Source organism: Falco cherrug, chromosome 5 (genome assembly GCF_023634085.1).
Source record: "Falco cherrug isolate bFalChe1 chromosome 5, bFalChe1.pri, whole genome shotgun sequence".
Classification (NCBI taxonomy): Eukaryota; Metazoa; Chordata; class Aves; order Falconiformes; family Falconidae; genus Falco; species Falco cherrug.
In genome coordinates this window covers 16,971,475-16,989,179 of record NC_073701.1, presented here as the reverse complement: position 1 = coordinate 16,989,179, position 17,705 = coordinate 16,971,475, and the positions used below count along the sequence as shown (strand labels likewise).

The 17,705-nt window shown below is 39.8% G+C and overlaps 1 protein-coding gene across 3 annotated transcripts in view; it reads right to left on the bottom strand.

Annotated features, from left to right (window-relative positions):
- Positions 1-17,705, bottom strand: part of ITPR2 (inositol 1,4,5-trisphosphate receptor type 2) — a 268,243-nt gene that overhangs the window by 143,647 nt on the left and 106,891 nt on the right. For all 3 annotated transcript variants that reach the window (XM_055712925.1, XM_055712926.1, XM_055712927.1), the window contains 8 exons: positions 16,530-16,662; positions 14,529-14,586; positions 12,837-13,002; positions 10,687-10,860; positions 5,860-5,949; positions 5,581-5,706; positions 4,295-4,417; positions 2,513-2,713 (listed from right to left, as the gene is read on the bottom strand). In XM_055712925.1, coding sequence (XP_055568900.1) covers positions 2,513-2,713; positions 4,295-4,417; positions 5,581-5,706; positions 5,860-5,949; positions 10,687-10,860; positions 12,837-13,002; positions 14,529-14,586; positions 16,530-16,662 — 1,071 coding nt within the window. The remainder of the gene's footprint in view (positions 1-2,512; positions 2,714-4,294; positions 4,418-5,580; positions 5,707-5,859; positions 5,950-10,686; positions 10,861-12,836; positions 13,003-14,528; positions 14,587-16,529; positions 16,663-17,705) is intronic.

Below are 17,705 nucleotides of genomic sequence, written 5' to 3'. Positions count from 1 at the left end.
TGTTAAACATGACGCTGCATGGCATGCTTGCTGCATACTGACTGAGGACCCACCAGCTGAAGCAGATGACGTTGCATCAATACAAGAAGAGCTAAGGGGGACAAGGTAATCATCATAAATGCAAGGAAAGAAGATGTCATCCCCTTTCCCCAAGTTATCCACTTTTAAATGTGATTTTCAAAGGGCATCCAAACATTGGCCCAAACAGAGAAAATTATGTCCCTTTAAAAGCAGAAAAGGAAGAGAAGAATCCAGTATTAGCCAAAGTTCTAACTGAGCATCACAAACTCCGTGATGGGGGAAAAAAACCCCAACAAATAAACTCAGTAGCATTTTCTTCCACTAAAGTATACTTTGAACAAGTTAAGAACTCTATGGAAGTATGAAGAAGGTTGGTCAGTATCAGAGCAGCCATTGATGCTTTGTGATATATCCAGATATATCATAATATATAATCCAGATATAATATATAATACTACAGATTATAGAAATACTATGTATTATATATACAATAGATAATAGAAAACTCTGCTGCCACACTGATCCAGTTCAAAAGTAAATTCTGCTTTCCCTTTTGTAATAATGTTTGCACTGATAGGCACTATTGGTCCAAGAACCTCAAAGTGTGCTTGTAATGAGAAAAAGTGCCCTAAGGAACCTTTCAGGTCAGCAAACATCATTAGTAGCACCCCACAGACAGGGGGACCAAGGATATGAGAACAACTGAATAAGCCAGATTGGGTATGTTTAAGGTATTTTATGAAAGTACTCTTTTGCAGTGGTGCTCCTTCATCTATATGCACTATCTAAAACATGTAATTATGATCAGTTTATCTCTTACAGTAAACAGAAACAAGCTACAATATACTTCCTGTGGGTAAAATAAAACACAGGAGTAGTTGAGGCATGCTGTACACTCTGTCTTGTCTTGTGGTAACTTGTTTACATGCCCCATCTGGAGGTACAAAAAAAGTTACACCGCTTGTTTAAGACACAAAGTACATCTCAATGGTCTACTGAGAAACTGTCCTGACTCCTTGGCAAGTTCCAACCATTTGGCTGCACTATTCCCTTTACATGGGATTGCCATTCAAATTTCCCTATTAGCATCCTTTTCTAACAAATCATAATTACTTACCTGTAATTTCCTATGTTTTTTAAAAAAACAGATCATCATCTTACCCTCTTTCATCAAAATAGGGTTGCTCCCTCCCCCCAGCAAATTCCTGCAGGACTCATGATGTAAATGTCACATCCAAGTTCATTTCAATTTTCATCATGCAGTCAGCTTGAAAATGTAATATGACAATTTATCTTTGTCCTATTATAGGTCAGTAACAAAATGTATTTAAATTGAGAAAAATCTAAAAATTTCGTTTGATGATAAAGTAAAAACCTACAAGAAGCTGTGGTGGAAGGAAAAAGCTCTAAAAGCATAAAGGCACAAGAACTGTTTGAATTATGTAAATCAAAGGCTTGTAATTGATATTGCACGTTAAAACACTTCAGTCAAATTGAAAAGGTTGAGGTGGATTCCATTAAAGGTTATCCATGTAGGGTGAAGCTTTATTTTATTAATTAGAAGTTTCTCCTCTTTGTTGCTGTGGAACAAAATTTCAGCAGGGTTTAGTTTTTTTCATACAACTAGAGCTTATCTGTTTTCTTTGTGAAGATGTCTCTTCAAAAAAACAAAAAAAAAAAAACCACCCCAAACTTTGTGAAATAAAGAAAAATGTTCCTTGTACTTATCCTACCTGGACTTTTCACCATATTCAACTTTACCCCCTTATTAATCTCATAGAACTATTAACATAATTACAGTTAAATTCACAGGTGTCTGCAAGTTGAAGACTTCATTTATCATGTACACCATATATCAAATCCTAATTGCAGAGAAGTTAATTAGGTGTTTTCCTAGTAACTTTATGGGTGTAAAGATTTGTCCACAAACCACTCTGTGGAATTCACCAGGTCAGACTCCAAATCTAGGTAAAGCTAGAGTAGCTCTACTGACTCTCACAGAAATACTCTGGAACAAAAGAAACAAAAGCAGAAACTAGTATCTACAATTGTTACATGGTTGTGTGCTAAAAAAATGGTCTACAACAAGATTAGGCAAATCCATAGAGGTACAAGCCTCTTATTTGGCAAAACCATGCCACAATATGACAAGTTTGGTGCATAAATGAGATCCTAAATTACAGTACAGGAAAATGAAGGTTTATGTAACTCTGAGATTTCCATGCTACATCATCTACAAATAGACATCTCTGTATCACCATTCTAACACTCATGTTTTCTTTCTAGTAGTTATACAGATGGCCTTACAAAATTAGATTAAACTCCCCAAAACGTCTGCTAAAATATTCATTATTTGTGATACCATTTAAAATTCTAAAGCGATGATGTCATTATCTCCCATTGGTACCAAGAGCAGAAAAAGCAGCCTCAAAATACTAGTGTGTTAAAAAGATATCAAACAAGTTGATTAACATATTAACCCTTCACTTACCTCTGTCATTACCATGTCCTGGCATTTTTTCACATATTTGCCATCTGCTTTCACAATGGTCTGCAGGAAACGCAGGTACTCCACGTGACGGCCATGGGTCTCAATGCAGTGTACAAAGTGCTGCACCACTCTTTCACTAATTTCATTACACAGAAGGTAATTATTCATGAAGATGTGCCGCATGGTTTCAGCTTCCAGGAGCTAAACAGATTAAAATCAAAACAGCCTTATAAGAGCAGCAGATTTGTATTGAGATTGAAAGATTCATAAGACTCTAGACTAGAGAAAAGCCTTACATTAGTAAAGGGAAACCAAGAAAGTCCAATGTGCACCAGCCCAGTGATTAAGCAGTGACCTTAGGGCCCAGTTCTCATTTATGATGGAATTTCTCCACACTTTTCTATGAGTACGGAATGGTCCTAAAGTGGACATTACAAAATCTGTGTCCATGTGGAGGGAAGACACACACACACACTACACTGCTAGAGCACTCTGTAGAGATTCTGGTATACAAGACCACTGAGACCACATCACACTCGCCATCAAACTTTGCATTGAGGCAACCAAATAAGAATATTAGCTGCCTTGGGTTCCCTCTGTGGTTGACAGAAGGCAGGCATTTTCAGCACGCAAATCATTGTACATGCCCTCGGATCACTCTGAAAGGATACCTCTTTCCACATTAACTACAGAGGGAGCCCAAGGCTATGATTCTATCAGAGAGTAGCGTGGTACAAGAAGAACAGATCTGTAGCAAGAACGGATGGCACCGAGGACCCAGCATCCAGACTTGATGCATTCTTGGGGCTTTTGCTTCAAACTTGCTCTAGTTTGGTCCCTTGGACTAAAGGCTCATGAGGGTCAGGTGTGCTCCTGAAGTATACCTTTCTGTTTAGCATCATCTGAAAGGAGTCCACACCATTCATTCCACAATGTGAACAGCACAATAACTGGCATGATCAGAAGATCAACTCCAAAAGAATAGAAATGCAAGTGCAAGAAGACTCCATACTTGGCACCTGGGTTAAGTGTCAAGTGTTGGATTGGAAGGAGTCTGGGCGCTAGTCCCCACTGTGGTCAGTTCGGTGCCTTTCACTATCTTCACAAAAAAAGCATAAATAAAAAAATAACAAATACTTCCTAATGCACATAGACCAGGGGTCTACAATCCTAATACTCATGCTCTTTCTAATAAAAACATGTTTTACTCAGTAGATCTGCCACTGAGCAAGCTGTCATTCTATATGACTATATCTGTAAATACATGCATATATATACACACAAGGGGACTGTGACAAAGAGGTGTATTGTAAAGACACTGATTTAATAAAAGATCAGACTTTAGATTAGTTGAATCAAATGGAAGCAGCATCAACAAAAATGTATGGGTCAGATTCTGCTGTCACACAAGCTTCATGACAGCATAGCCACAGCATCTCCTAGCTTGACATCTGTGAGTGAGTTAGGATGAATAAGAACAGAGTCAAGCTAAACATGAAGTGATGATGTGACACATGTTCTCAGATACCTCCAGTAAATCCCACAGGTAATATTGGTTTCTGCTTTTAAAATGGCAACATTAAAAACAATGACATAAAGAGCAATGGTAAGGGAGAAAAGACAGGAGAGAGAAGACAAGACAATAAAGGAGAAAGGACAAGGACAGAGATGAGAAGGCAGAGAGGGCATAATTTAATGAAATTATTTATTTAGCACTGTCATTTTTCAGCAAGTCCAAATTTACTTCCAGTTATAATATTCTCCTTAAAATAAAATACTTACCCCTGGAGTTAAGAACAAGTTGAGATTTTTGTGGAGGAGAACTTGATTCTGAGGATTTCCTCGACAGAAATTCTGAAGGAAAGTGTGGGCTAGATTCATAACTTCATTCATCTTTTCATCGCTCTGCAGAAAAAGACAAACAAAAATCAGCTGGTGTACCTAAACATACTTGTTAAAACCACACAATGTGGATTTAGCCAGGAACAAACCAATTCTCCTGAGCCTTTATAGGGCAGGAATTCTCCCTCTGGAAAAAGCAACTGATCTAGTTTCCTTCAGAGTCCATTAGTGGCTGTACCTTACTCTGAATTGACTTGACCACACAAGCTCAAAGCCTCATGCACGGTTATAATTTCCAAGTTTAAAAAAGTGCTAAATGGCTTGATTTTCAAAAAAAGCCCTCTAGCCTGCATTGATTTCAAGCTTTTGAAAAGCTCTGGCTTTGATATAGCTACATATAGAAAGAGATGTATGCGTACACCTACACGACTATGTATGTTCATACACACACTGCCACACAAATGTATGTCAACTTTCATCCCCATTTTTTATGCTTCTCATACAGTATTCTAACTCTGATTTGATGAACCACCTATATGGTCAAGCACTGTTTTACTGAAGACAGCTGAACCTACTGTCTCTATCGTAACATTAGTGTGTAACACTGAGGAAAATGTAGCCCAGAAGAGGGTTTATCTCCTTTCAGTGCTTCCTGTAAGATCTAGAGAGATGTGCTCTTTAAAAGCCTATCTAGATCATTCATTTGTATGCTCAATGCCACTAAATCAGTACAAAATCACATTATCTTCTGAAAAACTTGCAAGTGGAACTAGGTTAGAGGCTTCCACCACAGAAGCAAATTATTTCAGACTTGATCCTTGAAAGCTTTTTGTCCGTCTTAGATATCTATGAGAGCACTCACATCAGTACCCAACAGTGGAATTTAGATACCCTGTCAAGAGCTCCATTAAATCAATACTTCTTACTGCGCAGTGACTGCAGATCTAAGGTTTGCCTGTTTCAGGAATGGGATGATAGCGCAATGACATGCAGGTACCTGAGGCTGTAAACATTAAGTTCTTAAGAACCTGTTCTATGCAGGTGGCCATATTTAACCTTGGGCCCAAACCCGTTAATCTTAAGGTAGAAAATGGCATCATCATTTCATGTTTATACCACAGCTGAATGAATTCAGTTAAAAAAATATTCACATTGATTCTTGGGCCTCTTGAGGCCTTTCTCTTTATTGAGTTCATGTTTTTTACCACTAAAATTATGAGAATAACCTTTTCATAGGGTATCTGCAGAAGGTCCAAGACTACCAAGTGGGCACCCATATTTTTCAGCAATCGTTGCTGTTGATTCCGACATTTTTTATTCTGAACACAAAGCTTGCTGAGTCGAATCAAAATCTATAAATAAATAAACAAATAAATCAGCATGCAAGCAAGCAAAGAACCAGCCATGGTACACAAAACCAAACAAAAATACATTCTTCCAAAATAATTACTAAATCTACTTACCAAACAAGTATGTCAAGCAAGTTTCTAAGCAGATATACTAACCTCTTTAACAATATTGTAGTTATTGCTTTTATTGCTATCTATCTGTGGTTTTTTGGTCCCATCCTGTATTGGACTCAAAATGTTTGACTCCTGTAAAAAAGAACACACAAGTGGAGATCTATTGCAATTTCCTCAACATGAAGCAATTATATTTAATAACACCAAGTGAAGAAGTCTTACAACAGCTCACAGGGAACAGATATAACACAGATAATAAAGAAAAAGACTCGTTTATTCTTTATCTACCAGCCCAGTGAATGAAAAGATTCACATTCAAGTCCTTCCTCTATTTCAAATTTCCAACATGATTTGAGGCAATTACTCTATGTCTTCATGCTTCTGAGCCTCCTAAAAAAAAGAATACATCCCTAAATGACAGACTAAACATCTCAAGGAATTCAGATGCTATGAGAATAGAGACCATAAGTGTATTTCAATAGCCACCACTTCTTCCAAAAATCTCTAATGCAGCTGGGATGATTACAAAGTCTGTGTATGTGAATATTAAAAAGTCTGGAGAAAGGGCTTAAGGTTTAAGGCTTAAGGCGACCTCCGTAGTTGAGATAAGTAGGGTGGAGTTCTCAGCAATACAGGAACAAGTAGCGTACAGAAATTATAGATGTTCCTCCCATGAAGAGGATATTTCTGTCCTTACCTCTGGATGATGCAGGAAAGGATTTGAAAACAAATGAGAACCTTATGTTAAACTGCAACACCCAGTCATGATGCCATATGCGCTGGGCCTTGGTTCTTAGAAAGCCCCAGCTGGGTATGATAAATAAGAGAAATCAAGTCAGCAATTAACCGCCAACACCTATGCACCTTTCCATGCATATCTCAGTCAAAACATGGAAAAACATCTGCATGAATACAGCCACTTATAATATTGGCAGTGGTTGGTTTGGGGTTTTTTCTGTTGCCAGCTATGGTAAGCCTTTCTTAATTGGAAACACAAAGAATTGAAAGATTGGACTTTGGATGCTGAAATTATTAAGCATGTAGAAAAACTGTAGCAGATCTTGAGACTGCCTCACTGTATAACCACAAGGATGTAAACCAGTGTAATAGCACAAAAAAAGAAGAAACAGGTGTGCTTCTGAGTTTCTTTATGTCCTCAAACTTCCTACTGTGTTAGAGAAGAGAATTATGCTAAAAAACACATGTGCACGCCAATCTGAATGTTTATATCTCTTGAAACCTCTCTCTGAACTTTCCTAGCTGATGGTGAAGGTGAGGAGTTCTACAAATCCCATCTGGTCTTAACTTCCAGTGGGGCAAGAACAGCTGCACCACTTGGCCATGGAAGCTGTTTATAACAGTGCCAGCACCACTGTTCAGCGTGGTCGTGTTGATCTATGCAACAACAGCAGATTTTTATTTCTTTAGGTTTGTTAGTATGCATGCTGCCTTCTCTCTAGCTGTTTTGAATCAATACTTTGGAAGATATTTCAGGCTCTTTGCTATAATTAACCACCCTCCTCTGTTCTGGGACTGTGGGTTAACCAAGATTAATTTACCTGTTACTTTTATCAGCATTCTTCCTCAATCAAAGTAGTTTTATAATCCATGCAAACTATATGTCTTACCTGAAAGTGCTGATCAGCATTAAACTGCTGAATCCATCCTTTCTCTTAACAAAATAAAAACCTATTTATTGAACCCCTAAGAGTATGCCAGGGATGTAGTTATCAAGAGATAATCACACCACTGGGATACCAGAGACACTCCATTGCATATTTTGCCTCGTTATGCCCCATGATAGCCATTCCCTGTCGCACTTTTCCATGGGGGACAGGGAGTCATACAGACCACACTGAGAAAGGTTCTCATCTGAGCACCCCACCTTTAGGAAATGGTATTTTATGAAAAAGACTACTTCCTCTATTCATAAAATTCGTGGGATATCACTCTGAATCAGTGTTAGGAATACTTTCTAGACTCCAACTGGAGGCCAGATTCCAGCACTCAGTCCGAGCAGTTCCCTGCTGCTGAAAGTGTCTCACTCATCTCAGCAGGACAGTGTGCAAGGCATGAGTCAGTGTCACCCTGGCACAGTTTTGCCCTTCGCAGGCTGTATTTACTTACCAGGGGGATGAAGGCACTCTCAGAAGTTTCAGTTCATAATCTCAACCTATATATGATGTTTCAGGAGATATTTGTTTAAACATATCCAGAACCAAAGCAAACTGCCACAGACCAGAAAAGGAGGAGAGCGAGGGAACACCAGGTGCTTAAGGGTGCTGGAAGTTTACACCACCTGAAACCTCACTGAACTTTCTCAGTGGATGGTGAAGATGAGAAGATCTATAAATGCCACTGCACTGTATTCCAGCTGCACCTGAGAGTCCTTTCACTGAGACTGCCTATTTCTCCTCCTCAGACCTGTGTTTCTGGTGCTACTCTACCGATGCGTTCTCTAGTGACAGGACAATAAAGACCACACTTTCCATAGCCCATGGTATCTATACAGACTCACAACACCCTTACTAGAGATAACCAAGTAAATAGGCTTTAGCTACTTTTCCCTTCTCAAGCGAGGCTCAGTTACGTGAGATCAATTTCAGCATTTCTTCCTAATCCTATACGGTGTCTAATTTATGTCTGATCTAACTCCAAGCACTCTTTCCTATAAATCTGATCTCCAGTTCCTATCAAGATGATCCTGCACGGATGCAAGATTTGTTAATTTTTCCTGTGGAGAACTCTGGATACTTTACTTAGAAGAACACGGCCTTTTTTCTACAAATCCCATTTCTGGAGCCATATGATTGGGGTGGGGGTGGGGTGGGAAAGGAGTAAGTCTGCAGACCCCCAAGTTATGACAGAAAGGTGTAAACAGTTACCCAAAAACACTCAGAAGCCTAAGGGCATAAAAATGTATTTGATTTTTTTTAAAACTCCTATGCCAATATTGTAATGTACTTCAGTGAGGACAGAAACTTGGGTTTAACATAAGACTGTTCTGGAACGCAATTGAAACCCCTGTGTGCACTTTAATGTTGTTTGGGAAAAATTAAGCACAGGCAAATGGAACATATTCCCTAAAAACCTAGAGGTCCATCCAGCTCAGTACCGAATAACCAGCACCTATTCCAAGAAAGCATGGGATCCCACAAGGATGTTTATCTGCTTGAAGCTAGCCACCTGTTTCAGACACCGCAGACCATGACCAGCACCTCACCTTTTACATCTGACTTAAGATCTCAAAGACTGCATTCACTATCTTAACTAGTTATAGCAGGTAAAAACATTCCATGACTGTTAAAGAGTAATTTAACAGGGGATCAATTAATAGATGAGATTCTGAGCTACAGTAATTTGGCACAGCTCTCATGACAGTACCACCAGATGATCTAATCAGCTGTGCAGATTACATATTACTGATAGAACACTCTCTAGGATCTGCCAGAGATGATAATATGCATCTATTGAAGCACTGCTAATACATACAGACCTACAGATGCCTCATGGGAAAAACCACTGAAAATATGCTTCTGTTTCAAGCACATTGTTTTGTCCCCTCTTCCTGGAGTTTCTTTGCTATCAGGGCTATCCATAGGAATAAAAAGGACCTTATTACACTTTTTAAATATATTATAGCTAGAAAACCTTGTAAATATCTTGCTGCAATTCTGTAACCTGTTTCCCCATTACTTTTTCTGTTAAATACATAAAGGAACATTTTCTTTCCTACTAGAGCTATGCTTGAGGAAAAAAAGTAGGATATCACACATACTTAAAGCTCATGAAGTCCAGATTCCTCCCCAGTTCTGACACAACTAAATTCAGCTAAGTTATATCAGAGAAAGAATAGGACCTACACTATCCCAAGAAATAAGGATTCTCCCTTGAAGGGTTGGATTTTCCCCCCATGAAGCCACCTAAAATCTGCCTTCCCATCTGAAAGGCCAAGTGTATGTCAGATATCTGCAAACATCCTGTCTCTTCTCAAAGGCTCCTACTTTTCCTCAATGCATTGGCTTCACAATGTGTATAATCTACAATGGCTTCCTACCGAGCTTCCCCTTGTTGCTTCCTTGCCCATTTTCTTGCCACTAGAAAAGACTACCATGGAAGAGAATTAGGGAAGTGCTGAGTCTGAAATCACAGTTGTTCATCTCTCCCTACCTCCTCTGATGAAAATGGAAATATTGGTGGGAAAGCCTGACCTATCTACTGTTATACCACAAACCTCAACCATAACAACTCTTGCAACACTGCATTTGGAGTTCGTGATTATATGAGGACCTCAGCTTTCACTAAAAACCAAAAATTAATTTAAAAAAATCAAATATTTTTTTTAAAATATCAGATCTTCCTGGTTCCAGATTCAAGTTCTAAAGTTTCTCAAATCACAAACAGCTCACCTACAAAATCTCATTATTCTTAGGTCAGTCTTATGTTTGGTGGACAGTGGAATTAATCGTGTTGTTTGAAAATACGGGTTTGTTTGTGCTCCTCTGCCCTAGTTGCAGGAACAGATACTGTCTATTCCTCCTTTCCTCCAGCAAGTCAACACAACTGCCAATAGGTGATCCCTAGATTACTTCCTTGGCCACAGAATGATGCCATACACTGTGGCTTGCTCGCTAGAAATTAAGGCAGCTCTATGACATAAGAATGCAGTTACTGAAAGCAGCAGCAGAGAATACTGACCATATTGATAAAAGAAGGTTTATTTCCTATTCTGCCTATTCCTAAAGCTCAGCCAGAATACTGAACATTCTCACTTTGCTACTTTGATTAACCAGACCAGAAATATGCAGTTGTTCATTAAACTACCCATCAACACTGAAACAATTCTAACAGCAAAGGCATTAAACTCACCTCTATGGGCTCTTCTCCCCCTTTAGTTTGATTGTCGCCCACCTCTCCACTCTCATAATTGCTGCTCTTCTCAACCCACAATTCTGATTTTTCTACAGTCAGACGTAGCTGATCAAGATCAGCCTTGATTTGCTTGTAGTTATCAACATCTTGATTAGACACCAGCAACTGAACCTGGAAATACAGAAAATTGTAAAGCTATTACAGTAGTAGCACCAGCACTTATGCCTGGGTAATTTGCTTGACAGTTTCCATTCTAAGCCCCTCTTTTCAGGTGCTTTATGTAACCTCCCCTATGAAATTGAAATATGGCACACGTAGGCTTTTTAGTCCCCATTCATCAAAAACCTTTAACAGAGTCAGAGACTGTAGTTGCCCAAACCAGCATAGTTACAACATTCATGACATTCTCTCACCTTCTCTAAAACACTGCGAAACATTTTTAGCACAAGCACTGATTTACAATTTCTTGAATTCTATGCAGAGTTAGTTCTAATGCATTGATTATGATCCTCATGGCATTAAAACAATACAGTTACATGCTATTAAAGCAATACAGTCAGAAATAGCTTATACCATCAGCAAAGTACTTCACAAGAAAAAAAAAAAGGATGATATGAAAAGGAATCGGGTCATTCAAAGAAAAGTCAGAATGGCCAGCAACTTTAATGATCACCTACATCATTGTAATCAAATGTTGAAAAATAACACATTTTAACATTGTTAGGCCGGCTTAGAAAATCTTGTTTAAATAGAGCTCACAAACTGACTTTCCAGTTCATGTAATTTCCCACCATCTGAATGGTTGCCTCTTTTTATTTTTTTTAATACTGCTCAAATTATCTGGGGTTTTTTTCACTGTTATTTGTAGTTCTTGATTTAGCATGATCTACACATTTCCTTTCTTTGTAATGCTCTTTCCTCTACCAAGATTATTAATGAAGGTAATATATGAAAAAACTAACAATCTTTACAGTAAATCAGTAAGCACTATTAAGAAATCACGGTTATGTAAAGATTACGGTCACATGGCAGACAAAAATACTGAAAGGGACACTCTTTAAAAAAATAATAATCATGCAGGCAAATGTTCACTATTTTTGTAATATAAAGTTTTTACCATCTTCTCTCTTAGCTTGGTAAGACATTGTTATTTTTCAGAATTTATGAATGCCTATCATCCGCAGACATTTATATTCCATGTTCCCTACAGTCTTTTTTGTTTATTTGTCAGTTAGCCTTTTCCATGCTTTAAGAAAACATGTTAAGCTGCTCAGTCCTCACTTACCTGGGAATAACAGCTATTTATGCAACTAACCACCATGGCCTAACTTTAACAATCTGGTGGGAGGCCATTATGCTACACTGCAAAAACAGTAAACAGCAGCTTTCCAGGTCTTTATCATTCATCTGTTTTCAAACAAGAGAAACTTCTACATCTTACATAACAATGAGACAACACACTATCAGACTCCTGAAATAAGCATCAGATGGTTTTATCAACATATGTTATATATAGGGTTACATAACAGAGATGTCTCTGTCATCCAGACCCATGACATCAGATCTCCCCATCCTAATCCACTGACACATGGAGCCTGCACATGCACCGTGATCAAGCAGAAAATAAAAGCTGAAAACAGGCTTGGCTCTATTACCGTCTTCCTGTTATTTGGGCCTATCTGTACCATGCAGTGGAGCACAATGCAAAGACACCTGAATTAGAACTAGAAATATCACATGAATAACAAGAGAGCTTTATAACCAGCCTAAGTAGCCCTGAAGACAGGAAAGTCTTATTGTTGACACCAGTACACTGTTTGCAGAACATGAGCTACTAACTCTGTCTCTGAGGGATCACTACACTATGTCTTGCTGTGAGATACGTGTATTCCAGCTGTCACCACAGCCCTACGTTTTCAGTAATGGATGCAATGCCAGAAATAACTATTTCTGGGTGCACAACTATAATACACACTACCACATAAGAACAACTCTTAACAAAAAAAATAAATAAATCTCTGCTGAATATGGACCTCTAAGGAAATAACACTGCCATGCTACAAACAGCAATTTAGGTAAGTAAAGGAGCCTTTGGAAAGACTTTCCCTGAAGTCAGTTTCCTGGAATAACACTATGCCCATCCATACCTGTTTAAATGCTTGCAGAACTTCTGCTCTCTGGCTGAAGTGCTTAAAAAGCAGGTGCAGAGCACCTGAGAGCAAAGGAGGGTAGTCATGCATGATGAGGTGAATGAGGACCCGTAAAAAAGTTCTGCCCCCTTCATCATCAAGCTGAACTGCATTCTTCTCCTTTCTGCAACAGAAATGGGGAAAAAAGGACCAAGTAAAGTAAGATAAATAAAAAAAAGAAAAACTTTGACATAAATATGCCTGCAGACACAATCTTCATTTGACAGAGCTCTTAAAACCAAATCAAATATGCTGCAGGATGGAAACAATAAACCATCACTTTAACATATTTTATAAGGACTTAAATTCTACAGTTATATGCTGTTGCAGCAATCTTGTAGCAGAATGGATGCTATGGAATGAATGTAAGTACGCACAAAATGTGTCAAATATTGTGATTAAAATCCATATTGCAAAAACATTCATTTATGTCTTAGATAAGTTGTGCAAAGCTCATCCCCAGTCCAAATTAATTGAAGTAAGCAGCATTTCATCAGAGATTAATTTGGCCCTTTCCTTTTTGCTCTTTCCCTTTCAGCTGCTATTAAAATTTCATTTAAGGAAAAATAAGCTCAAAAATAGTAATAATTGCCAAAAGCGTCATATTTCTGGAATCATATTCATAATCTGGAACGGCAGAAAGCAGATTTACACTTAACATATCAAAGCAGAAGCAATGTTTCCAAGAATCCATTCAGTCTCTCTGTTCGTTTTAAAGATGCAGATGCCAAGGGCTGTGTGTTGTTTAACATTATGGGAGTTCAGGGAGGGGACTGGAGGCACTGGTAAAGACTGAGAACGCATAAGGGATTGAGAGAGGAAAGATCAGAGTGCCATATTGTGGATCCTTCTCCCTAGCTCCAAGAAAAACTTTGAAGTCTACAGCCTTGCCTAAATGGAATTAATTTTTACTAGTATAATTATAATTATACCCATAAAATTAAATCAATATAGTGATAATGGTAATAACTCTCCAGTGTGGATATCTTCCATGCTTTTTTTTTGTTTACAGCATAGCTGAAATCGCTTCCAAAACTCTGCAAGCATAGCTTGTGATCTACAGGCCTCTGGTGGTCCAGAAGATCATGGCAAGTGGTCCACAGCTAATTTGAAAAGTCACATGAAAGAGATTACTGTTGACAAAATTTTCTAAATTAAAGTTCAAACACAAGATCCAATGACAACAGGTCATGTGGTCTATGAGAAATACTGAGGGTCAACAGTAACCTACTGATTCAAGAAATTTGGGGCTACAGCCATAAGGTACACAAGAAGGTGATCTTTCTTTAAAAGCACCCATGTGAGGCATTATAAGGTGAATAAATAATTGGTATGGTTTAGCTCGATACACCTCTACACCATTCCCCAGCTGCCCTGGGAATGTGAAAAGATCTTTCCGCCAACTCTTACAACTATGAGGGTGGTCATTCCCAATCCCACGGTAATCCATACCAACTGGGCTGTTTTCTTGTTTGAAATCCAATCTTTTCTGACATTTTTCTGGCTATCTATAGGTTAAGTCATAAGAAGCAGCCAACGGAAGAGAAAGGGGTATGAAAATAAGCACAAAATAAACAAGAGATTGTCCATGAGAAATATCAACTTGAACAAACAGATATAGAGAGAGTGGTAAAACTTCAGAGAATATACCTGCCAGCAAACATGGTTTCAGCCTGAGCTGCAATTTCATCTATGTCAGGAACAATTGCTGGGGAAAAAAACAAAATAAAAATTTTAAAAAAGCCCAATCATGCCAGCGATCATTGTTTAAACTGCTCTGTTCCTCTTTAAAGTAGATGTTATCATGTAAAGGTTTAACTACACATCCCTCAACTAGGCAAAATTCACTATCAGCAAGAGTAGTAGGGAAGAAACAGGACATGGGGCAGAGTTAAATTGTGTATTACTACTACTGACGAAGAATCAAATTGCAGTGATGAACCACAGCCCCATTGTGCTTGGAGCTGTACAAACCACCACCAGCGACCCACAAATGACACAGAATATGAAACTTCTAAATTTTTTTGTTAGATGAGCCAACTCTCAGAAAGCAGAGACATGAGCTTTAGAACATTTATCAGGAAGCAAACCACAGAATCACAGAATGGTAGGGTTTGAAGCGACCTCTGGAGATCATATAATCCAACCCCCTGCTAAAGCAGGTTCCCCTAGAGCAGGTTGCACAGAGTTGCATCCAGGCAGGTTGTGAATGTCTCCAGAGAAGGAGACTCCACAGCCTCTCTGGGCAGCCTGTCCCAGCGCTCTGTCACCCTCAAAGTAAAAAAGCTTTTCCTCATATTCAGAGGGAACCTCCCGTGTGGCAGTTTGTGCCCGTTGCCCCTTGTCCTGTCGCACCTGGGCACCTCTGAGAAGAGCCTGGCCCCATCCTCTGGACACTCACCCTTCAGGTATTTGTAGGCACTGGTAAGGTCCCCTCTCAGCCTTCCCTTCTCCTGGCTACACAGGCCCAGCTCTCTCAGCCGTTCCTCAGCAGGGAGCTGCTCCAGTCCCCTCATCATCCTGGTAGCCCTCCGCTGGGCCCTGCCCAGTCGTTCCCCGTCTCTCTTGAACTGGGGAGCCCAGAACTGGACACAGCTCTCCAGGTGTGGCCTCACCAGGGCAGAGTGGAGGGGGAGGATCTCCTCCCTTGAGCTCCTGGCCATGGTCCTCCTAATGCACCCGGGGATCCCATTGGCATTCGTGGCCACACGGGCACACAGCTGGCTCGAGGGAAACTTGCTGCCCACCGCAGCTCCCAGGGCCTTCTCTGCAGAGCTGCCTCCCAGCAGGGCAGCCCCAGCCTGTACTGGTGCATGGGGCTGTTCCTTCCCAGGTGCAGGACCCTACACTTGCCTTTGTTGAACTTCATTGTGTTCCATCTCTAGAGACAACCTTCAGCCCGTTCAGGTCCCGCTGAATGGCAGCACAGCCTTCTGGTGAATCAGCCACTCCTCCCAGCTGTGTATCACCAGCAAACGTGCTGCGGCTACGCTCTGTCCCTTCACCCAGGTCATTGATGAGTAAGCTGAGCAGGACTGGACCCAGTACGGAGCCCTGGGGAACACCGCTAGCCACAGGCCTCCAGCTAGACTCTGTGCTGCTGATCATTTACTCACGGTCATTTTGCTTTAGAATAGCTTTAAAATGACTTAGTACTAAAGACTTTAGTACTCCTTACCTGTCCCTCTTTACACAGCACCTACAATTAAAGCAGTTCTCCCCTACTCACAGGTGGTCACACAACAGCAGTCAGCCTTTTGAGAGTTTCTGTGTGCACAGAACACTCCCTGGAAAGCTCCATTCCCAAACCACATTCACCTAACTTAAATCTGTCCTCATCCAACCCCAACCATTTTTTCATGATCTACCCTCCGCGATTTGTCATCGTGCAGTTTTGGGAAGAGCACAAATATGAAAATAAATCGCCATCACAGGAAAAAGGAATCACATTTTTGTTAGAGGACAGGCCAGCAAAAATCTTATTTTTATGGGATTGCTTAAAATTTTCATTTTCCACAAGCTTTTCAACTTCAAGTGCTGTGTGCCTTTCTGATGCAGTTGAGTACATCGTTTGCAATAGTCTACAAAGCATTATTTTACATTGCAATACAACAGAGACATTTACCTGATTGCAATACAACAGACATTTACCTGAGGCAATCCCTGGTGTGTCAGGTGGGGATGTTGTAGAGCAATCAACATTTTCATTGTTTTCCCCAAACTCTCTCTTATAGATAGACAGCATGTAGGATATTCTATAGTCCAGTCTAACACTAAGAATGAACTACAAGAAAAAAAAAAGTTTTAATAAGACTTTTCTTCTGCCATTTGTAACATGGGTTAGGATTTTTCTGTGGTGGCACGTACAGGGATACAGGATTATTTTGAATGAATTATTAAGTAAATATTTTAAGTAAATATGGCCACTACAAAAAAAGAATCCATTACATTCATCAGTTTTCTGTGATTTCTTTCTTCACTCTGACCATCCTGAGACACACTGAACTCTACCCTATCGACTGCTGAATCCTAAGTAGCAGACCGGATTTGTCTGGGGGCTCCAGCACACTGCCTTGTCTTCACTGCCTATGAGACAGATCATTACATTCAAACCCATGTTGAAACCAATTATTTCATATTTCAGCTGGACTTTTAATGCCCCATGAAGATAAGAAGTGGAGTGGGGTTGAGAGTAAAGATAACAGGCTCAAGGCTTACCCTTTCAGATGCCCACAGCCAAAGGCAGCAGTGCTGCAGTAACTCCAGGTTCCCATGGAGTGAAGCGCAAGCCTGGAATTAACTTTTGTTACATTGCTCATGATCAGTTGAGAATGTGAGGAGCAAATAGCATTTCCTTCACGAGCTCCTATTAGTGTTGCCAGCACACCACAAAAAAGAAGTTTGGCTTTGGAAGCTACCACTGTAATGGCAGCAGAGATCCCCCCTCAGCACTCTGCTTTTTTCTGAACCTTGTTGCCTTTTGTTCCTCAGCTGTGAAATCAGAAACTCATGCAGGAAAATCCTAATTCAAAGCTGGAAGGGCTGCTTTTATATTGGAATAGTGAGGAAAACAACTAGGCTGGAAACATTAGCCCAATTTAAGGACTGACACATGTACATCCTACACTTCAACTGACTGCCCATCGACTGAGTTTCAGTGTTTCCACACTTACGCTCCTTGCCCACAGTAAATGCAAGCATGCAATGAAACAGGTTTAAGATCATTTAGCATATTTTTCAATCGGCGTGGATGAAAACACCTATGTTGTTACCAAGACTCAGGCAACAGGTGATGACTTAGCAAATGGTGGCAACCTGCTTCTTTGA